The 25,118-nt window shown below is 36.9% G+C and overlaps 1 protein-coding gene across 1 annotated transcript in view; it reads left to right on the forward strand.

The window, feature by feature from the left end:
* Positions 1-14,514, forward strand: part of SLC30A4 (solute carrier family 30 member 4) — a 45,272-nt gene extending 30,758 nt beyond the window's left edge. The window contains exons 4-8 of the mRNA XM_037834079.1: positions 6,146-6,299; positions 7,419-7,620; positions 8,291-8,396; positions 9,190-9,324; positions 9,965-14,514. Coding sequence (XP_037690007.1) covers positions 6,146-6,299; positions 7,419-7,620; positions 8,291-8,396; positions 9,190-9,324; positions 9,965-10,119 — 752 coding nt within the window. The 3' untranslated portion in view covers positions 10,120-14,514. The remainder of the gene's footprint in view (positions 1-6,145; positions 6,300-7,418; positions 7,621-8,290; positions 8,397-9,189; positions 9,325-9,964) is intronic.
* Positions 14,515-25,118: the final 10,604 nt, after the last annotated feature.

Genomic DNA, 25,118 nt, shown 5'->3' on the forward strand with positions numbered 1-25,118 from the left:
TTCTAGGCTAATGGCAGAGTGACAGTGCAGGCATCTGTCATAGCAGTGCATGGTTGTACTGAGCAAAGACCTCTGCTGGATGTGGCTAGATGATGGTTTGGTTTGGCCTGGGAATGGCTAATATATGGCTGCAATGCTAACCCTACCTAGTTGGTTATTTTCTCCTCTGATGTTAAAGGAGAAAAAAGTACTCAACTAAAAAATCTCTTCTCCCAAACATGCAGCCAAAATAACATTCTCTCTTCTCCCTAGTTAGTGATTCATTTTAACAACTTCCTCCCACCGTTGACAAGTTATGCCTATTAATAACTCAATTATACACAGTTCATATCTTAGTGGGAATTCAGTCACACCACATGAACAGCTATAGGGAAAGAATGGGTACTTCTTAGAAATGAGAGTTATTTATCAAGGCAGAGGGAAGACATGAGTGAGACGGTCAATGTTGGATAGCAGAAGCCAACTTAAGTGTACTAGGCCCCTTGGGTATGGGGTAGGGGGAGTGTAAGAAGGCAGGAAGTAGGAAATTATTTTGAATAGTAGGTTGAATAATAGACTAGAGGGTCCAAAGAGAAATTTTGCAGTGTAGCTTAGCATTCTGGTGACAACAGTGGGAACTGAAATCCTGTATGGTCTTGTTAAGTTAAATGCAGTAGGGTTGTCTGTGCCTGAGTTGAAATACAAATTCTAGTTTGGAAGTCCTAGTCAAATCCAGTAACAACCCTTGTTTTTCCTTCTGTTTCCTTTGTATCTTCTGTGGGAAGAAAGAAAAGAGAAATAGCATAAAGGGAAGTAAAAGAGAAATCTCTCTGCTCTCCTTCCCTTTCCTGCTGTAAAACATTCTTTTTTTTACACCTCTGAAACCCGTGTTTAGATGTTTGCTATAAATAATTCTTTAAGTAGAAAGAAAAGTGTTATATAATTCAGTGAAATGTACTCATTATTGGCATCATAGCATTAGCAGAGTTAATAGTTATAATAGACCAGTACACCTAGGCAGTACCCATGAAAAAGCAAATATGCTTCGGTTAAGCGTGGTTTACATAGTTGAAGCAAATTGTTATTCATTCACAGAATGGGTGCTCAGTAATTACCTGTTAAATGAGTGAATAATAGTGTAGGGTGAGGACACAGGCAGCAAATATGTACACAAACACAAATATAATCACACATTGTATAATAAATGCTACAAAGAGAAAGAATAAGGTACTCTGCTGAGAATAACAATGGAGGACAGAGAAGGAATCATGTTTTTCATATGTACCTTCAAAACCTCTTATTTTTGGTAATTTATTTATGTTTTAAAATGTGCAACAAACAGTTTTAAAATATTTTATGGGACTTTCAAAACTTAATAGTCATTTGTTTTCTCCCATTAAATTTTTTCTTTTTAGTATTTATTAGTCATTCAAACCAAAACTGCTTATTCTATTTATGTGAATGAAATTCAGGGATTATTTTAGCATAACCCCAAGCGATGCTATAATGAAAAACGCATGATCACTCATCTTACTCTCTCCTCCAGAGCAGCAGTTCAGCCAGGTGGAGTAATTTAATTATTTATATAATTACATATAAAGTTAGCAAAATATGTTCAAATTACCATAATAAAAGGTTTTCTACTGCCATAAAAGTCTCTTTTAAGAGTTTTTAATTGATGCTAAATTTTCATTTAGTTTGAAATATACGACCTTTGAAACTTACCTAAGCAAATGGGATATTAACTTTCACAGAAATCTTCTCAGGTTCCAATTGTGGAAGTGCCTGGGTCTCCTTTAGAAAATGAAAAGTCCATCTGTTATGCACTCCTTTTGACTCAGAAAATCTTATTGTAAGTGTGCTGGTTTGAATGTATTATGTCCCCCAGAAAAAGCCATATTCTTTGATGCAATCTTGTGGGGCAGACATATTAGTGGGATTAAGTTGGAACGTTTGGATTAGGTTGTTTGCATGGAAATGCACCCCACCCAAATGTAGGTGATAACTGATGAGATATTTCCATGGAGGCGTGGCCCCACCCATTCAGGATGGGCCTTGATCAGAGGAGCTATATAAATGAGCTGACAAACAGAAGGAACTCAGTGCGGCTGTGAGTGGCATTTTGAAGAGGAGCTACAGCCAAGAGGGACGCTTTGAAGAAAGCACAGGAGCTGCAGATGAGAGACAGTTTGAAGACTGATGTTGAAAGTAGACTTTTGTTCCAGAGAAGCTAAGAGAGGGCAAACGCCACAAGAGCAACTGAGAGTGAAGTTTGGAGAGAAACTGAAGCCTAGAGAGGAACGTCCTGGGAGAAGGCCATTTTGAAACCAGAACTTTGGAGCAGACACCAGCCACATGTCTTCCCAGCTAACAGAGGTTTTCTGGACACCATTAGCCATCTTCCAATGAAGGTACCCGACTGCTGATGTGTTACATTGGACACTTTGTGGCCTTAAGACTGTAACTGTGTAACCAAATAAACTCCCTTTTATAAAAGCCAATCCATCTCTGGTGTTTTGCATTCTGGCAGCATTAGCAAACTGGAACAGTAAGTTAGTGACCAGAGACCAACCCAGAGAAGGAATGATAAAATTTGAGCAGGTAATTATTTGTTTGTTGATTGAAAGCTTCCCTCTCTCTTAAATGTTGTAGGAAAAAAGCATCTTGCCTATCTCTATCTGCTTTCCATCCTGTTAAAAATACCATTAAAAATAATTTCTAACACTAATTAGTCCCATTTGTGGTATTTTACCAAAGTTAAATTTATTTACAATGAAAGAGCTTTATGTTTGTTTTATCAGAATGATCATATTACTATAAGATTTTTAGATATATAGTAATCATCTGTGCCTTATACTTCTCAATTTAAATCTCAGCCCTAAAAATCTACTTAAATTTTGTTGCTTCTTTTTTTCTTTTGAATTTATTAGTACTCTATCTAGAATATATTTTGACAGATGATTGGAATAAAAAATAGCTGATGATTGTCTTTGCTTTTCACCAAGGGAACTAGACTATGAAGCACATTCCTTATTAATTACTGGAAAAAGAATCTCATTGACAGTGGTATCCTAATAGTCCATTTGGAAATTTCTAGGTATCACCTGAATCCTATTACTCATAACTGTGGGTGGTTGTCAGGGCGGGGTGAGAACTGTGGTATGGAAAACTGAGTGTTCAGCGGCAGGCTGCGGGACCACGGGAGGCGTTCTGCCAACAAGCTCTGCTTGCACTTCTGTTTTCCTTTCATTTTACTTTTCTTCAAATAAGGGTTTGCCTGATCTGAGAATGCACAAAAAAGTAATTTTAAGTGTTTAGGAAAATTATCACTAGGGTGTAAGGTTGCTAGATTTAGTGCATGTGCACACACACACACACACACACATATACACACACAAAGGAAAAAGAAAATTGCAGGATGTCCAGTATGTCTCAAATATTGCACAGGACATATTTATACTAAAAAATTATTTGTTGTTGTCCAAAATAAAAATTTAACTTGACATCCTGTATTTTATCCAGCAACCCTTCAAGGGTGACCATATGTAGTTTCTCATCTAAACCAGGACACTTGAGAGTGAAATGGGGCACTCTTAATAATTACACCAGGACAGCAGATTTAAACTGAGACTGTCATGAGGAAACTAGAGAGTATGGTTCTAATTATTGGGAGTTTTGAAAGAATGTTTCAATATTGGTTTTAGATATTCATAACCAATCACATCTCTCCATCATTAATTTGTATAGCTATGAATCTTTATAAACAAAAATATAAAGTGTATTGCTTCTAATTTTTATACAAAAATTTTGATTAAAGGCACCTTAAAGATAATGATGACCTAGTTGCTAGTTTCAGCCTTGACACATGCTTAAAGTTCTCATTCTTTGTGAGTAAAATGAGGAGACTACCACAAGTACTTGAAATTTTATGCTTTAGATTTTTAAAAATTATTTCTTCTTTCTTTACATTATTTATATGCATACTTTATCGTTAGCAGTTATAAATCAAGGCAAAACATACCATGTGTTTTCTAATCTTTTATTTGGCTTAAGCCTTCTTTAACTGACTTCTTTTTTGGGGGGAGGGATTTGTGAATAACCTATTATTCATATTTAGCTTAACTTTCTAATTATGCAGCCTTTTATCTTCCCTTTATCATCAGCTTTTATCATGTTCAATCTTTGAATAATTTCATTCTACAAATGCATCCAGAAATACTTGAGTATTTACTACATGTAAGCCACTCTGCAAAGTGCTACAGTAAATGTTACATGGAACCAGACTTGGTCCAAATACTCAAGTAGCTCATAGCCCAGAGCTACACAACTTTTTATGTTTCAGTTGGTCTTTTTTCCAATCTTTTTTAGCCCTTATCTCTTTCAGAGTAAGATGAAATCAGGAATAGTTTTTGAATGGGAGTTGTATGTTTTCTGTCTTTTCCAACATCTGTCCTTTTGGTGCACAGGACTTTACTGGGGTTTTGGCTGCATTAATTAGGTGTCTTCAGAAAACAGCTTATAACTTCTAGATAATTTTTCTGTGTTATAATTAATACATTGGAGTGATTAATACCTGGACTGCCTGGAACCTTCAAGCAATGAGTTGTCCCAGATAAGTTTATTGTTTTACCTTTTAACACTTAACAGGGTTAGTGTCTGGTTTCTCTAAAGGAAAAGTTCTCTTTAAATATATTTTCCTGCTTTTATTGTTTTGAGTGTCAACACTTGTTTTATGTATAATGTTAGTTAAATATTTCATGTTAAAAGACCCCTATTAATTACTTCTTTGGTTGTTTCCAATCATTTGCCATTGTATACAATGCTTGTATATAACAAACCTCATTTTGCACATGTGCAACTCAATTGGCATAAGTATGTGTATCATTCCTAGAAGAGGAATTCCTAGGTCAAAGGGTATTTATGAATACTTGCCTGCCTGAAAATTTTTTGTTTTTCTTTAGTCTAAAGGTAATACAAATTTATGGCAAATTTTTAAAACATTTCAAACAGTACCAAAAACAATAAAGTGAAAAATCCCCCAAGCCCCACTTCCCAGACGTAACACTTTCTTGTCTATCCTTCTTGTCATCATCAATTTACCCAGTTTTTGCTTTTCTTTTTTCCCTTTTTAAATATAAATCCCCATTATAATATATATTATTTATTCATTCAGTTCCTCAATGGTAGACATTTAAGATGTCTCCAGATTTATTTATTTATTTATTTAGTACTACAGACAAAGCTGCAGTTAGACCTTTGGTCTCTAAATACACATAGTTTAACCCTAAAGAAATATCAAGGGAAGGTCAGCAGTGGTAGGTGTGAATTAGTGGAGGATCCAGATCAGTCAAGCCACTAAACACTTGTTAAATAAGAAAAATGACATGACAAAAATAGTGTAGTGCTTTTATCTCCTTAGAGGAAAGAAAATATAAATAAAAGTACAGTATTTGACATGCTACAACATTGATGAACATTAAAAAAATTCTGCTAAGTGAAATAAGTCAGACACAAAAGGACAAGTATTGTATAATTCCAATTATATGAAATATCCAAAATAAGCAAATTCACAGAGATAGAAAGTAGATGGAGGAGCTTGGGGGAGGAGAGAATGGGGAGATATTGCTTAATGGGTAAGAATTTCTGTTTTGGGTGATGAAAAAGTTTTAGTAATGAAAGGTAGTAAAAAAAAAAAAAGAAAGGTAGTGATGGTGGTAGGACCATATTGTAAAAGTAATTAATGCAACTGAATTGTACATTTAAAATGGCTAAGACAGAAAATTTATGTTTTATATATAAATGTAAACATACATTACCCCAATTTTTAAAAATGTACTAACAGGGAAATTATAAGGACAGCAAGTAGATTAGTGATTACTTAGAGCTGCAAGGTGCTGGTGGGGTAGGGAATGATAGCTCAAGGGTACAGAGTTTCTTTTGGGGATGATGAAATGTTCTAAAATTGAGGTGATGGTTGCACATATCTGTGGCTATACTAAAAAACTTTGAATTGTACACTTTATGTCATAAATTGAATGGTATGTGAATTATATCACAACAAAGCTGTTAAAAAATTAAAACCAAAAAAGATTGTACAATATTTTAATTTAGACAAAATATAATAATCATGCTACAAATGTTATTTGTTGTATACACTTCCCCACAGAGGTTTTGTCAGCTATGATTAGTGTGCTATTGGTGTATATACTTATGGGATTCCTCTTATATGAAGCTGTGCAAAGAACTATCCATATGGACTATGAAATAAATGGAGATATAATGCTCATTACAGCAGCCGTTGGAGTTGCAGTTAATGTGATGTAAGTTCTATTTTTTTCACATTAAATATTTGCAATACTGTGAACATAGATACTGTTTTGTACATGGATTCAGTAATGTGGAGTGCTATTTTTATATATTTAAAATTACATGGTCGTCCATTGATATTTTAATAAATCACCTTTGGTATTATAAATTCCTCATTAGTTTACTCAGGTATATGGAGACCAACCAGCAAATAATGAGGAATTAATTTAGGGCAAAGTGGTTTTTTTATTTGTTTAGCTTTCATTTTATAGCACTTTTATGTTAACTATGTTTTTTTCCTAAAGATCACCAAATTTTTAAGTTATCTATTTAATCAATTAGAGCAGGGATCAGTAAACTTTTTCTGAAAAGAGCCAGATAGTTAGTATTTTAGACTTTGAGAGCCATACAGTCTCTGTCTCAACTTCTCAACTCAGCTGTTATAGCATGAAAGCAACCACAGGCAATATGTTAACAAGTAAGAGTGGCTGTGTTCCAATAAAACTTTATTTACAAAAACAGGTGGAATGTATTTGGCCTGTGAGCTTTAGTTTTCTGGCTTCTACTCACACTTAGAATAAAAGTCCTTACCATTGCCTTTTTAATGAGCCTCTATACCTCTTCTCCCCATTTCCTAGCACTCTCACTCACTCTATTGTAGTTACAGTGGCTTTCTTGCTGTTTTCCAACACACTGAGCACACTTCCTCTGAACACCCCCTCACCACAGCTGGCTCCCTTACTTCATTCGGGGCTCTGCTCAAAGGTAATATAATCTGCAAGAGGCCTTCTCTGACCATACTCTCCATCACTCTCCATCCCCTTACAATTTTTTACTTTCCTTCTAAGTATTTCACATTACCTGGCATTGTACTATGTCTTATGTATTTATTTGCTTACTTTTCTGCTTTTCCTACTAGAATATAAGCTCCATGAGGGTAGGGACATGTCTGTCTTATTCACTGTCCTGATCTTAGCACCTAGAACAGTACTTAATACAAAATAAGTACTCAGATATTTATTAAATGAATAAATAAATGAGTTGCATTTTGCCTCATTAGCTTCTAATTTGTAATAAGTATTTTTATGAATAGCATTAGGAAAAATAATAATGTTTTCTTTCATTTTTAACAGAATGGGCTTTCTGTTGAGCCAGTCTGGTCACCATCACTCCCATTCCCACTCCCAGACTTCAAATTCTCCTACCACAGGTTCTGGACATGGACACAGCCATGGGCAGGGTAGCCTGGCTGTGAGAGCTGCATTCGTACATGCCTTGGGAGATTTGGTACAGAGTGTTGGTGTGCTAATAGCTGCATATATCATACGATTCAAGGTAATATGATTGCTAATTTTTCTATTTTAAAATATATTTAATTTCAACATCAGAACTAAAGATGATTGTCTTTTCTAAGTATGCTGGACACTAATGCCAGTCCTGTCGATTTTGCATTGATGCAAGCTCAACTGGATCATCAGTAAAAGTCTTTTGTTAGCAGTAGACAAAATAGTATTAACCTCTTGGGGTAACTTATCTGTAGTTGGCTTTGGCAATGCCATCACTGGAGAATTCAATGTTAAGCATTGTCACTGAACTACTAGGTATTGGAAGCTGCACTGAGCTAGAAATCCAGACGTATGGGTTCTAATCTTGGCTCTGCCATTAATGATTTGACCCTGAATAAGTCCCTCAACTCTAAACTTGAGTTCCCTCCTTTCTAAGTCTAAGCTGTGGGGCTTAGACCAGATTACTGCTAAAACTCCTTCCAACTCGGATATGCTGTGATTCTGGATGGAAGATTTAGGAGAAGGCACAAGGAAAGGCATGTGAACAATCTAGGAGAGAGTGAAGATATTTCTCAGTTACCGTATCCAAGTTTTAAAGATGTTCTCTAATCTTGCTAAAGAAAACCAAAGAACAGAGGACAGAGTATGTCTTACTTTGCTTTACAGTCTATATTATGTGTCCATATTTAATCAAACAATTTTGATCTATTACCTTTTAGCCAGAATACAAGATTGCCGATCCCATCTGTACATATGTATTTTCATTACTTGTGGCTTTTACAACATTTCGAATCATATGGGACACAGTAGTTATAATACTGGAAGGTAAGATTTCACTAATATCCTCATGATGGGTTGATTACTTCCCTAAACCAGATTTGAGGGTGGGGGAACTCTAGGGAAGGAGCCATGTGTTTTCCTCCCTTTTTATTGATAGTTTTTATACTGTAGTAATACCAAGTTACATTTACATAACATAAAAGAATCCATGCTCTTTCCGATCTACTACACCATTCATTCCTTGTAATAGCTAAGCAAGGTCGGTAAGGCAGACATTGTTATCCCCGTTTACAAACAAGAAGATTGAGGTGCAGAGGGGTAACATAAATGGGTCAAGAGGGGTAACAACTATGCTAATAAACTGTGGAGCTAGGACAAGAATGCAACTCTTGAATCTGAATGCGATTATAGTGATTTATTTATTAATTCCCTAATTCCCATTTAACTAGGAATTTTGTTATATTTACCACACATCCTTGCCTAACCGATAGTAAGTGTAAGCACGTAAATGTAAGTTTTCCACAGTAGGTTTATCATCATTTGGATGTTCCTTTTTTTATTTTTTTCTATCCTAGCTAACTTGTTAAACAAGGCACTCTGATTTGATTGGCATTCCTTTGTAGTTGGAATGAATAATTTTTAAGTATTTATTAACCTCTTTTAAATATGTATCTTAGATTTTTAGTGAAAAATACATGTGTGTATGATTTATTTTCAAGCATTTAAAAAGAATTTGGCAAAACCATCTGATTTCTTAAGAAAAATAGTCCTATCAATAATGCATAACTTTTTTTCCAAAATAAACTTTACTTATAAATTATATATTCTGAACTAATAGGTGTACCAAGCCATTTAAATGTAGACTATATCAAAGAAGCCTTGATGAAAATAGAAGATGTTTATGCAGTGGAAGATTTAAATATCTGGTCTCTCACTTCAGGAAAATCTACTGCCATAGTTCACATACAGCTAAGTATGTTGCTGAGAGTAAATGTGGGGCTGGAGGTGGTGGGCTTCTATTTTTGGAACTAAATAATCTGTGCTCATAATTAAGTAAAAATATTTTTCTACTGAAAAGATTTGTTTTAATGGAGGGATGAGGCTCTTCAGAAGGTTGGTTGCTGGTCAGTATCGATAACAGTAATTTTCGATCTCTTTGAGATGAGACATTAAGATTGTTTCTTACCTTCAGATTAAAGGCATGAAGTATGTTTACCCTGCTTTTTTCTTCATAATAAAAACAAGACCATGTGTTTTATTTCTTTAAATCAATTCACAATCTGATGCCTTCTATTTTGTTTTTATATCAAAATAATACATGTATGTGGTTTATTTAAAGAGTATAAAAGATTTTTTTAATGAAAAGGCTTATAACTGATGTCTCGTGTTTTGTTTATTGTTTTGTTTTTTTTTTTCTCTACCTAATAGTAACTGGAAAGAATGGAATAATGAAAAGCCATTCTGGCTTTGTAAACTGATAGTTTTCTAACAGAATAGCTTAGACTAATAAAAATATGTCCACAGTATATGAAGATTGTTTTCTTCCTGTATAGTTATTCACTGGTGTTTACCTATGTATAGTGAATAGTAATGATATTTGCTTGACATTGCAGTTCCTGGAAGTTCATCTAAATGGGAAGAAGTACAGTCCAAAGCAAAGCATTTATTATTGAACACATTTGGCATGTATAAATGTACTATTCAGCTGCAGAGTTACAGACAAGAAGTGGACAGAACTTGTGAAAATTGTCAGCATTTCAGTCCCTGATTTCATATGTTTGGAGGACCACTGCCTTATTTATCCTGCAGTTTCAGACTTGAGAGCAATAATTGCAAACCTAAGTGAGAAAGTGGACTCCCCGACAGCTGTATCTGTATCAAGCACCAGATTCTAAAAACAGTCCCTCCAGCCTGACAGTGCTAGTCTCTTTTTAATGGTAAAATGAGACTTAACCATGATTTTCAGATGAAGATGTTTCCAAAACACTGTTTACAGAATGAGAAGTGACTCTACAGATACCTCATAGAAGACAATCCAAGACCATACTTCATTAATTATGGCAAAATACATGTCTTAAAGGAAGCATCAAGAATTCAGTATTTGCTTTTAAAAAAAACTTTTTAAAGGCCATTTTATATCAAGCCAGTGCTGGAAAACTGAGTTTCTTTTTTTTCTTTTTCTTTTTTTTTTAATTATGTAATCTTAACACCCAGCTTCTGGAATTTGCTGCTCTGTTTTTACAGAAATTTTTTCTCAAATATTTCAGAAAGTACTGGTAATTATCCAGAGAGGAATAAGCATGCATTCCCAAGTGTTTCGGGTATGTTTTATTTCACAAGTAAGTCTTAATGTCATTGTTATAGTTATACTTTATAAACAACTTTTTCCAGACATTACAGGATTTTGAATCTCAAAGTTAATGTTTCTGATTATTTGTAATCTTCTCAGAACCAAATCCTTACATATTGTGGTCACTTTCATTAAATTAGTTAGGAAATATTTTCAATATTATTCTGAATGGCAGAAGTTAGTCTTAAACGTAAATTACTGTATGATTATTAAAAACAAAATAAAAGAGTGAGGATGGAGTATGAAATCACTTTTATTGTTCATAGAATTGTCTTTACTTAAGAACAGCAGGAGCCTGCAAAATGTAAAGCAATCCTCTGTCCTTTAAAAACTGCCTTACATTTTGTACCTCACATTTGCTTAGTACCTTGGTCCCTGCCTCCATACTAGTTAATCTGTGAGTACCCTTTCAGGATGAAACTCTAGAGGGCTAAGGTTCAGTTTGTAATACCTACTTCTCACATGCAGATGAACCATATTTCCCCAGGGAGAACTTCTGCTTTGTGATGTGGGTTAGGGATTCTCCATGGAATCCAGAAACCCTAAAGCATAATTTTGAGTTTCTCCAAAAATACCATAGCTGAAATAGATGAGGGGAGATATTACTTTGAGAAAACAAAAGTCTCAAAGGTTTTTGACCTTATGTGTGTGTGTTTTAAAGAACTGGTATAAGGATGAACATTAAATCTGTGTTAAGGGGAGGCTAAGCATAAACATTTCCAAACTGGAAACAACCTAATTGGTAACAGTTATGTTAAAGAGGCAGTCATGAATATTCATATTTCATTTTGTAACATTGGTTTTGAGATTGTCTTGATGCACACTAGGAGACCATTTTAAAGAAGGGCAGTTTCTTATACCAAGAATGGATATAGTTCTTGGGCTCCTCAAAGAATCAGAGTAGAGTAACCACATACCAGGGAAGTTGTGGATTCAAGTCCTAGATAGGCATACAGATGGCCCATAAGTGAACACTAGGAAACAGATTTCCTTTTTCTACCAAGTACCTCACTAGAAGTAAACCTAAGATAAGAAAACCTAGATTTACCTAAAAGATTGCTAAGAGTTAATGGTATCCAATGAAAGGATTGACAGGAGTTGATGATGCCTAATAAAACCCAGAAAGTATCTGTTGAATTGAATTGAAAATTTACTTTATGGGGTTCTTAGTTTGAATCCATTTAAAATAATGACTTGAATTTTTCTCAAATTTCAGGAGCATATAAACTGTTTAAATCAAAATACACTTAAATATAAGAAAGCAAGTAAGAATAAATGAGAGACAGTTCAGTAAACATCTGGGCATTTATGGACTGTGGGTACCTAGCAAGGGAAAGGAAAAGAATGTGTATTGTATGCTAATGGATTTTCCCGTATCTATTTGCAGTTTCTATTTGGAAACAAATATGCAGTTTTTTCCCATATCTATTGAGCTTGTTTCTTACAAACTTTATCTTATCTAGGTAGACCTGGCTTTTCATATAGACCTGTTCCTTAAAAAGTTATATGTTAAAACAATCAAAAATCCATTTGAGGATTGAAAAGGATCCTTTTGTAAAATGCACAAACACTGAAAACTTGTAAATTCTAATTATCAGGCTTCTGCTTAAAATGAGATACACATGAAATTTCCTGTGCTTTGTTTTCTAGCAAGAACTACAAATTTTATACTTGAACTTGTACTTTAGTGGGTCTATGAGACTTCAGAGTTGATAGATTAAACTTTTTGTAACTTGACAAAACCCATAGAGAAGTATGTCAACTTAGCAGTTAGGACTAGAGGCTGTAAAGTTTCTGACATTGCCTGGCCCATCTTTCACCTGTTAAGCTACAACCACATGTTATACTTCTCAACCGAGGGCTCAAAGAGAGAAGTATTGCCCTATGAAAAGCAGTGGCTGAGTTGTTTTATAACAATGCAAAATAGCACTGTTAATTTTGCACCGGGAAAACAGTCACAATGGGACAAACAGATCACAGTATCAAAAACTTGGCAGTGCTTCAGTGTGATATATTTCAATGAACTTTTGCAAATAATCAAAATAACTTCTGTGCTTAAACCTTTTCACAACCCTGGCCAGATGTAGTATTTTGTTCATTTTAGTAAAATAACTATGATTTCATTAACGATTATGCTGCCTTTGAAGTATAATGAATGGGTCATAATTGAATTAGGCCAATTTCGTAGGGCTCCGAAATGCAGAACTTGAAGCTATTATTCCTGCATATATTTTCCATTGGTTAGGCCTTTATAATGTGAGCACAGATTTTCACAGCCACAGTTCCTATCAGTGTTATTTGCCAAATCACTGGATTTCTTGTCTTTCTGTTCTCTTTTCAACTTTGGGAGTTCTATTTTCCAAAAGTAAGCATCCTGTTCTTAACAATGTTTCACTGATCTATCTCTTGAACCCAGGTGTCCCAGTCAACATTGTTTGTCTTTAGTAGAATTTACCCAGAATAGACACCAACAAAAACAGATACATGAGGTTCCCTTTCGTAGTTTTCTTTTTTTCTTTCTTTCAGTTTTGTTTTGTTTTGTTTTTCATTTTAATGTGAGGAAAATCATCTTTTAGAGACAAGGCTTCACTTAGAAATGTGTAAATGTGTTTCCAGGTGGGGAAGAACCTTTTCAGACTGATTGTTCCTGATCCAGATTTCTGTGCACACTGAGTTTTATGGAGTGTGATGGACAGAAGTAGACTCTACATTGTGCAACCACAAGTGTAGCATTGCTCAGACCACTCTGGATCCAGCTTCTACATTTGGCTACAACCATTCTCAGAACTTTAGAAGGGATAATCTTTTGGTTCTGAAACAAGCACAATTAGATACATTTATTTTCTTTATTAATTGGCTCACCATGATGAATAAGGTGTTCTTAAAGAATTTGAGCCCCTTTGGAATAAGGATTTAGGCAATTTTGCTGTTGACTCTACCTTGTATATAGTAAATTTAAAATTACAGAACATGTTTCTAGAGATAAGATTAGTTCTCTAGTTTGGTTAAGATTGTCTTTTAACAAAGCATAGCTCATGAGCCAGTTGGGTATTAGTCACAGATGAATAGTGTCACCTCACTATATACTCTGTTGAGAGAGGCAAGTCTGATCTCTAAATAATGGTATTAAGCTTAGTAGCTCTTTAACCAAAACACTGTTTGAAAACCCTAACTCCAGATCTGTCATGAATCCTGCTGGCCTGGGCTTCAGATTTGTTTCAGATTGCAAATCAAGGATGTCGTTTGTGATATTGGTAGAAGCACAGAAATTGGAGAGAAGAAATTGCCATGGAAGTTCCTCAGTACTGAATTGTGGACGTGCACTCAGGCCAGCCAGTCATTGAGTTCTCACTTCTAAAGGGTTTAATCTGCTCTTCCAATCATATTGTAAGGACCAATAAACATTTTCTGATTTTTGCTAAGATTGGAAAACATGTATGAAGACTTTCCCAGTTAAATCTACAATAGTGTCACATTAAACAGTGCAATTAAGTGTATTTTTAAATAACTGCAACACAAAATTGAAATATGCCAGTATATCAGCTTTGCACCTGACAGATATTCTGTATTTGGAAAGCTTATACTTCTCTAAATATGCAATTAAATAAGCCATATCACAGTTTAAGAAATTGTGTATACTTTTCCATATGCCCCTTTAGAAACCAGGAATTTTGCATATGATTGATTTTAGAAAGATTTTGAACCTGGGGTATGTCTATGTAATTTAAGATCAAAGTATAGTATATGTATGTGTACTGTATTTGCAATTCTCAAATTGTGACTTCCTATACATTTATTAAATAAAAGTGTTGTTTTGCCAATTGGTTTATTAAAAAATGAAAATGTGCAGTCCTTTAAATTAAATCCCTGCTCTTCGATTAAATTATTGTAGTTAGGCCTTAGAACATATTCTTCTTAAAAAGAAAAGCATCAGAAAATGGATTATAACCTATTTAGTTTTAGAATCTCTAATTTTAGTGTCGTCTCATAGAAATAAAACTAAAAAAAAATCTTCCATATAGAATAAAAACAAATATTAAAAAGAGCCTTTATTTATAGCAGTCACTTTTAATGTCCCTATCTTCCCAGCACCAGTGGCAGAAAGGAAAGAAAGAAGCCCCTGCAAAAGTAAGCTTGGCGAGGGCCATTGTGAACTCTGAGATGGCCAACAATTGGAAGGATGATCTGTTGACACTCTAACAGTCTAGCTCAGGGTTCAGGAAACCATGCCTTACAGGCCAAAGTGGTCCCACAGCCAGTTTTGTAGGGCCTGTAGCCGAGAATGGTTTTCACATTTTAAAATGGTAAAAAAAAAGAAGAATATTTTTTGACACATGAAAATTATATAAAATTCAATTTCAGTGTCCATAAATAAAGTGTTACTGGAACACAGCCATGCTCATTTTTTACATATTGTCTATGGCTGCTTTTTTGCTACAGTGGCTGAGTTGAGTATTGCAACAAATATAAAATATATACTATCTGGCCCTTTACAGGAAAAGTTTGCCAACCCCTGGTATACACCGTTGTGCCATCTGAAGCCTACGACAGCACATACAGGGCAGCAGATTCTTCTAGTGCCCACTTGGACATTTCTGTGACTGGTGAATCTGAGGGCCAAATGAGTTGCCAAAGATTTTTCCCCTTCCATGATCTTTCTCCTGTTTCTATTCCCTTGGGTATGGGGCAGAAATAAAAGAATTGGCGTTTTCAAATATCCATGCACGATGTGCTCTAACATTCACATGCAAAGCAGTTTTGCATATAGAACACCATGATCACCAGGCTCATTTAAGAATACTTTTCAACATAAAAGCTTGCATCAGTCACTTGATTTTTGAGGGTTTTTTTTTTTAATTTATCACCAAAAATACAAGAAATAAAAACGTTTGTATGTTGAGTACCGTATATGTAGTTTGTGCCAATTAGGAACTCACAGAAAGAAAAAAAAACATTTTATCTTAAAGACTTGCACTTGGTATAAAATCAACAATAACCTGCTAAGTACGTTGAAAATTTGGTTGTCAGACTTTTAAAATAACCTGTTTTTAAAAATTTTCCAGTTACCTAGGAAAAGACTGTGATTGAGAAGAGTAATAAAATATAGTTTTAGGTAAGTTATACTAATAAATACTGAAAGGTTACATGTCGTTTGCTAATATACCCAGCTGTACTTCTATTTTGAAGCATTCCTTTCTTTGGTCCTCAAAATTCCACTTTGAGGTAGTATCTTTACAAGCTATTGTTTATGCTAAACTCTCAGCTTTATTTACTGTAGTAGAATAATATTCTTTTGGTTATATTTCAACTCCAACTTTGGTCTCTTATATTAGCTGTAAGCTATGAAATAGGCTAAGCATAAATAGGAAGTATGAAGCCTTATGACTGAATATAATCTCTACGTAGAATCATGCACATTTAAGATTAAGTTTAAAAATCTAACCTCAGTGACATATCACCAAAAATCTCATCATCTTCGAGCAGCACTTTGGCTTAACTGGCAAGTGTGACCTTTAGAGAGCACAACAATCTGTAAAGTTTGGCTCATGGGTATTCCCCAGTAACATGAATATGATACACTGTAATTATGGACTAGCTTCTATATCTCCTGTCCTGGACTTTTCAAAATGTTTTGTGGTTTGGCTTTCAAATCCCTATTGTCTATGTTTCACTTGCCAGTTTTTGCATATTGGTTTGTGGGTTTTTTGTTTTGTTTTTTAGCATTTTTGGTCACATTAGCAAAATGCTGATGCAATGGGAAAAAATGTGCGTGTGGGTTGGTTCTTCCCCAAAATTTATTGAGCTATTTCTTGGTAAAAGGGTAGGATTTTTTTTAATGGGAAATTTTTCCCCAAAATATATTGAGCTATTTCTTGGTAAAAGGGTAGGATTTTTTTTTAATGGGAAATTTTTAGAGACCTCATGAAAGCAAGGGTATCCCCAGGGCAAAATGGACCATGTCTGTTCCCTTAACTCTTCCTAGAATTTGGAGCTCTGACCCCACCCAACTGCATCATCGTTCCCCATTTCCTTTCCAGAGAAAACCTGCTAACAGCTTACGTGGTTGCAGAGATATGTATGTGCCTCTGAACAGAGATAACATTGAATGTTTGGCCTCAGTCAGGGATTAAAGGGCTGGAATTAATCTATCATATTCCCCTGTAAAGGCTACAGGGAAAAGCCTAGTTCTAACTGCCTGTTAGTCAGTGTACAGCTTAACTAGAGTCTCAGTATTGCCACTGAGCATGTTATGGAATAGAACACAAAATTCCCACAGATTTTTTTAAAACAGCTTTATTGAGATAGAAAATTCACATCCATACAATTCACCCATTTAAAATGTGCAACTCATTGGATTTTAGTGTATTCAGTTATGTGCAATCATCACCACAATTTTACAACATTCTATCACCTCAAAAAGAAATCCTGTACCGTTTAACCACCACCACCCCATTACTCCCCCCACCCCCCAGCCCTAAGTTATCACTATACCAGTTATCACTAAACCACTTTCTGTCTCTCCAGCTTTGTATATTGTGAACATTTCTATAAGTGGAATCATATATGTGGTCTTTCGTGACTGGCTTCTTTAATTTAGCATAATGTTTTCAAAGTTCATCCATGCCATTGCATTTATCAGTCCTTCATTTCTTTTTATTGCCAAGTAATGTTACATTGTTTATCTGTTAATCAGATGATGGACATTTGAGTTGTTTTCACCTTTTGACTGTTATGAGTAATGCTGCTGCAAACATTTGTGTACCAGTTTTTGTGTGGACATGTTTTCATTTCTCTTAGGTATATACCTAGCAGGGAAATTGCTAGGTCCTATGGATTTTTAAAACAGGAAATGAGGCAGTGTTGTTTTTGGAGGGCAGTTTGAGGCATATCACACTCATCTCCCATTAGGGATGATTTGAGAAACCTACCTGTAGGATAAAGCTCATCTTCTTGGTAATGACATACAAAGTCCTGATCTGGCCACTGCTTGCCTCTCCACCCCCAGTTCCATTCTCTTCCCTCCTCTCCCACTTCCAATCTGTTGGCTAAACCAAACTACAGTAAACACTTGATTAACCAGGGAAATGATCATTGCTAACATTTATTGATCCCTTACTGCATTCTGGGCACTGCTATGCACTTTATATACATCATGGTATTTAGTCTTCGTGATGGTACTGTGAAGAATATTACAATCTTCATTTTGAAAATTAAGAAACCGAGACCAGGAGAGGATAAGTGACTTGCCAAAGTCAAATAGTTGGAGTTGTAATGGGGGGGGAGGGGTGGTTACAGGCATACGAAAATGTTACAGACAAATACAAAAAGACTACAGACAAATACAAAAGGGATTCAGTGTACATTAAAGTAGTTAAAATTACATCCAGATCCATCAACTGATGAATGGATAAATCAATTGTGGTATATATATTTGATGGAATATTATGCAGCTGTAAGAAGAAATGAAGTCATTTCACATGTGACTTCATAGATGAACCTTGCAGACATTAGGTTAAGTGAAGTGAGTCAGACACAAAAGGACAAATATTGTTATGACCTTACTAATATGAACTAAATATAACTAGCAAATGCATGGTGTTAATATCTAGAACACAGGTCACCAGAAGATAGAACGAGGGCAGCAAATGGGGAGCTGTTACTTAATTTGTGCAGAATATGTAATAAAGTTGATTGTAAATGTTTGGAAATGGATGAAAGTGATGGGAGCACAATATAGTGAGTATAATTAACAACGATGATGTGTGGCTGCAATTGTGGTTGGAAGGGAAAGTTTAGGGTTGTGTATGTCATCAGAAGGAAAGCCAGAGGATGAAACATGGGACTGTATAACATAGTGAACCCTCTTCAGGGTGAGAATGTTTTAGAATTGATTTGGGGTGATGAATGCACAACTCTGTGAATATACTATAAGACGTTGATTTCACACTTTAGACAGATTGTATGTTATGTGAATTTATCTCAATAAAATGCTTTAAAAAATTACATCCAGGTTTTAGACCACAGATGTATAGAAGTAATGGAAGTATAATTGTTTAAAAGCACTCAACATTATATAATTACATGCTTGGTAAAAATGTAGCCAAAAGTTTACTTTGTTTCTTGATTGAGTTGGTTTTTTGAGCACCATAATAGAACTGAATCAGGTCCCAGCTACATGTTCCTCTCACTATCCCCAATTCTCACAGACCTGACTGAGCTGGGTTAGAATCCAAGCCTCAGATGTTGCACTCCTCCCAGACTTCCCTCTGTAGTTGGCCACTGCTTTGCTGCCAGGATGGGGCACTTCCCTGTCCACACCTGGTCTTGTTTGTGAAGGGAAGGGACAGTTCTATGTAAGAGCTAAAGTACTAAGGCACATACTAGTCATAACAGTCCCCAAGTCTTAGGGGAGGGGTCCAGTTGATATTGGGATTAGTTACTAGGTAGCTCCAAACCAAATAGTTGTTTCCACTTTGAAATCACACAAAGGCATAGGCTCCAGTGTGGGCTGCCTGGGTTTCCATCCTGACACTCCCTCCCTAGTAGCAAGACCTTGCCAAAGTTACGGAATTTGTCTATGCCTCAGTTTCTTCATCTGTAAAATGGGTATAATAATTATCCCTGACTCATGTGACATTTATGAAGATTAAATGAGCTACATAAAGGAAACTACTGAGAACACACAAAACTCTTGTCAGCTAGTATTGTTATAAATGAATTAATTTTTTACAAACTCACTAACACCCCCCCCCCTTTTTTTACTTGACTAATTGAGCCTTGCCAGTTTTGAGCAAAGCCAAACTTTCTTATTCTTTGATTCTTTGTCCCCTTTTTTGCCTGGAAGATCTTTCTCCCCATTTCTTTACCTAGTTCAGCCTAGCTCATCTTTAAAAACCCTTCTCAGGCATCATCTCTAAGAAGCCTTCCTTGCCCTCCCTATCAGAATAAGAATCCCCTCTGTGCTCACATCCATCATTTGGTCACCAGGGAGTCATCTCTTTCTGATTACCCACCAGCCCTTAGGGGCAGGACCTAGGTTTTCTTTTTATTCTCCAGTATGAGAGACACAAGAGGGCTGCTGAATATTTCCCATGGTTGGAAATTATTCATTCCCATAAATATTCGATTTATGCACAGAATTTTTTTTTTTTACAGAGCTCTAAGAACTCCCACTGACAATGTTTTAGCCTCTTTCCTATAACATTACTGAAACTATCACAAAACTAACTGATCTTCTGTAAAAGTATTCCAGATTGGCCACCTCCCAATTACAAATAATTAGGTTTTTATTCTTACTAGATGTGTTATTATACTACGCTATGCAAGTACTTATGGGGTTTTTTATCTCTTTGTTTTAAGATTACAACAAAAATGAGACACTTTTCTGAAACACCCCAGACAATTACATATTTAATTGCAACTCAATTGGTGAAAACAATCAGCAGTTATTATCACTTGGAGAACATGATAATCTCTCTTGGAGCCCAGTGGCAACATTGAGCTGGTTCCTGTTGGTTCTAGCCTTGATGATAACGTCTTATGTGTTTTTATAAAAGATTTTTTCTTTTTAAAAAATGAATTTTCGGTTTGTTCAAGCACCACAATTGCATGGAACTTTGAATAGGAAGTGAGATACGGTAGGTTAATATAGGCTGGAGTGAAACAGTGACACATCCCAGAGTAATTTGGGCAGATAATAAAAAATATATTTACAGCCTCTCCCGCTCCCCAGCCCCGAGGATCTGGGGGAAGGTGTGGAAGTGTTGGACATCCTCACCTGGACTGGTGTTGATGTTGTCACAAACATTGGGACTGGAGGTTTGATGAGACCTCGATCATGGATTTGCCCTTATGAAGCTCATTACTGCAAAGGAGAGGCTAAACTTCCATACAATTGTGCCTAAGAGTCTCCCCCTGAGTGCCTCTTTGTTGCTCCGATGTGGCCCTCTCTCTCTCTAACTGAGCCACCTCAGCAGGTGAACTCACTGCCCTCCCCCCTACGTGGGACCCGACTCCCAGGGGTGTAAATCTCCCTGGCAATGCAGAATATGACTCCCGGGGATCAATGTGGACCCGGCATCGTGGGACTGAGAGTATCTTCTTGACCAAAAGGGGGATGCAAAATGAGATGAAATAGTTTCAGTGGCTGAGAGATTTCAAATGGAGTCGAGAGTTCACTCTGGTGGACATTCTTATGCACTATATAGATAACACCTCTTAGGTTTTAATGTATTGGAATAGCTAGAAGTAAATACCTGAAACTACCAAACTCCAACCCAGCAGTCTGGACTCCTGAAGACAATTATATAATAATGTAGATTACAAGGGGCGACAGTGTGATTGTGAGGACCTTGTGGATCACACCCCCTTTATCTAGTGTATGGATGAGTAGAAAAATGGGGATAAAAACTAAAGGACAAATGGGGTGGGATGGGGGGATGGTTGGGGTGTTCTTTTTTCACTTTTATTTTTTATTCTTGTTCTGGTTCTTTCTGATGTAAGGAAAATGTTCAGAGATAGATTGTGGTGATGAACGCATAACTATGTGATCATACTGTCGACAGTGGATTGTATACCATGGATGATTGTATGGTGTGTGAATGTATTTCAATAAAACTGAATTTTTAAAAAAAATGAATTAATAAAGTAAGATGACTATTTTCAGCTTGAAATTGGAAAGCCACTGACGCTGCTTTCCAAATATTGATGGATTTTTAAGTCAACAGTCTCTACTCTTACTGTTCAAACATTTAATCAGTGTACACAGTGCACTGTATTGAGAGTCAGAAAAATGGGTTCTGGTCCCAGTCTGGCTGTTTGCATGGTAACAACACCATGACTGAGTGTTTAGCATTTTGCATGCCAAGTGCTATTCTAAAGGCTTTTCAGGTATTAATTCATTGAATCCTACCCAAACAGCCTTACAAGTTAACTAATACCCTCACCCCCTTTAGAGATGAGGAAGCTCACCCATGGTTAGCTAGTAAGTGGCAGAGCAGGAATTCAAACCCAGATGGTCAGGCTCCAGCAATCCATGCTTTTAGCCTTGACGGCAATAGAAGGGCCAGAACTGACCTTATCAGTTATCTAATGCAGTACTGTGCATGCTCTCAAAGGACCACTGGAGTGCCTGGGGCCACTGCCCCTTATCTGCATGGGCAGCTGTGCAGGTGGGGATGGATGTGCGTGAGAAGGAATGGCAAAAATGTGCTTGTGCTGTCAATAACTGCCCAACTGAATGTACACGTTACTTTAACTCCTGTCCCCATCTCCCCACTGCCTAAAGACCCTGGGTTGTGGGCTGGGGTGGGGGCGGGGTGTGTGGTGATGGCAGCTATGCTCTTTCTGCCCCTGCCTTTGTACCCTTTGATGCTGAAACACTAAGGAGAGACAACACAGTGCAACAGAAAGGAGAGGGGTTGGATTCAGCCCGTAGTGGGTTCAAGTTCAGCTCTGTGAACTTAATAGCTGTGTGATCTTGGCAAGTGCCTAAATCTCTGAGCTTCCTTTTCTTCAATTGTAAAAGAAGATAATTCCCTGGACCTCAAAGAGTTGCTTTAGGGTTTAACTAAAATTATGTCTAGCATACCGCTGGATGCTCAATAAATTGTCACCTCTTTCCTCCATCCCTAATTGACGTTCTCCCTCTCCTGCTCGTGCAACCTGTAAAAACATGACTGAGAGATTGGGAGTGTCTCTCCAATCACTACTTAACTAGTCTAATTCAGGTAAATGCTCTTGCCAGGGACTAATCTAAGAATGGAAAGGAACTAACTTATCAGAGGTTTTGTGGCAGGTCATTTTCATACATATAAGCTCTTAAGTAGGGAAGAACTGACCCTGATTTTGAAGCCAGGTTCAGTCGGTGTGAACTTGCGTAAAGTACTTGGCCTCTTTGGCTCAGTTTTTTCATTGGTAAAGTGAAGATCATAATATCACCTGACCTCACAAGGTCGTTATGAGAAATGAGATGCATGAAAAGCACCTGATGTGTGCTAGGTGCTCGGTAAATGGTGGCTACGGCTATAAACATTCCTATTTTGGCTTTCTGAGCTTCCCTGCCCTCACTAGATGCTTTCCAGACACCCTATAAACAGGTTCAAAATCATGGATTTAAATATACAAGTAAGATGCAGAGTCTGTTTCCTAAATGAATCACTCATAACCATTCCAGTACAGAACACACCATCGGCTCAAAGATGATGTCCTATCACAGTCCCCGCCCCCTCCCTTCCACCAAAATCCTGCCCCGAGGCTGCTTGTGGGGAATGCTAATGCTAACACAGGGGCAGAATCCAATGAGTCACCAGCAAAAGTATTCAGTCCTAAAAATTCTAGGAAACCTCGTGTTTCAATACACCCACACCCACCAAATGATCACCTAAATACAGCTTTTTCTCTAGAGAGACCTCAATAGAGATGTGTCTATACCATGTCACAGTGACAGAATGGGAGCTCAGAATGCTGGGTGTTTCCCCACCAGTCCCCAAGACAGGCAGAACTGGGACAGCACAGCATGTGTCCCCATCCACCCCCTCCCTTTCACAGTAAATACCCCCTACCTAAAGCACCGAGTTCACCAACTATACCCCTATCCTCCATAACCACCTCCCCTTCCCTGTATTGGGTACTTGTTTTTACAGGTTGCTTCAGCAGGAGAGGCAGAATGTCAGTCCCTCACATTTGGGGTTAGGGGTTTGCCCTAATCCCAAACCCCTCCTGGGGCCACCCTAACAGCCTAAGTAGACTTGAACTGCTCAATTTCGTCATCACACTGGATCCTGCCTTCTGTTCTGCAGTGGAATCCAATGCCAAGTATACCCATCACCCAACCAAACTGAGACCCCTAGACCGTAAGCACCCTGAGAACGGGACCACAGCCATCTCTCTCCAACTCATCCTTAGTCCCTCACACAATGTATGGCACAAAGTAAGCCTCAGTAAACCTTTGTTCAATGAATGATGAACAAATGAATTCAGATTTTAGAGAAGCAGAGGAAGTCTTTCACTGGTACAGAATAATGAATATTCTAGAACTGTGCTATTCAATATGACAGCACTAACCACATTTGGCTATTTGAATTAAATTTAAAATTAAATAAATTTATAAAGTTAAATATACTCCATTCCATTCCTAGATAATTACCAAAGAGAAGTAAAACATATGACCACACAAAGACTTGTATAGAAATATTCATAGCTCTTTTATACATAATGGCTAAAAGCCAGGAAAAAATGTTTATCAACAGATGAATGGATAAAAAAGTTGTGGTAAATTGATACTACTGGGCAATGAAAAGGAATGGTCTATTGACACATACAACAACGTGGATGAATCTTAATTCTGCCATGTGAAAGAAGACAGATAAACAGGAGCACATACTGTAAGATCCCATTTATACAGAATTCTAAAATATGCAAACCCATCTATAGTGACTGAAAGCAGAGCAATGGTTGCCTAGGAACGGGGAGGGGGGCAGTGGTCAGAGAAGGTCAGGAAGAAGGGGTTACAAAGGTGAAGGAGGAAATGTTGGGAGGTGATGATATGTTTACCATCTTGATTGTGGCAATGGTTTCATGGATATATATTTTTTTCTGAAACTTATAAAATTGTTTCCTTTAAAAAGGAGCAGTGTATTCTATGTCAACTATAACCAAAAAAAAAAAAAAGAGTTAAAAATTTTTAAATTTAAATAAAATTAACAATTCAGTTCCTCAATCACTCTAGCCACATTTCCAGCACAGATATGGAACCTTTCCACCATCATAGAATGTTCTGTTGGACAGCGCTGCTCTAGAATCACAGAAAAACAGGGCCTCAGATGCCATCTGCACAACCTGCCACCAAAGCATGAATCTGTTCCAAAAAACCCAGGCGGCCCCTGCACCCTCCTACACACACAGGCCAGGGCCAACCACGCTGAGCCACCCACATCCACACCCTCCTCGCAGGGCTCGCCAGGCTGCTCTGGCTCTCACTTCCTGTGCCTTAAGTACCTGAAATCCCTCCTGTGATAAACTCACATCAATCTAAACCTCCCTTCACCCTGAGTCTGCCTCTGGTATTGCCCCTCCGTGTGTCCCTCCCTTCATGGGAAAAGTCCTTAAAAGCATGTAAAGTCTCTCTCTCGGCTTCCTCCCCTCCCTTTCCCCCTCTAAATTTAATACTTTGGATTTCACTGCCTCCACTTGACCAAAATATCTCAGCTGAGGTTACCAGTGGTTTTTCAAGTAGCAAAGCCACTAGATGTGCTTCAAGCCCTTTAAGTTACTAGATTTTTAAATCCCTTCATTTTTAATACATAAACCTTCATATGGTTCAAAAATTAAAGCACTATGAAAAGGTATACAATGAAGACCTCACTCCCCCCTGCCACCTCCACTCTTGTCACTGTCCCCCTATAAGAAACCACTTG

The sequence above is a fragment of the Choloepus didactylus genome, chromosome 4 (assembly GCF_015220235.1).
Source record: "Choloepus didactylus isolate mChoDid1 chromosome 4, mChoDid1.pri, whole genome shotgun sequence".
Taxonomy (NCBI): Eukaryota; Metazoa; Chordata; class Mammalia; order Pilosa; family Megalonychidae; genus Choloepus; species Choloepus didactylus.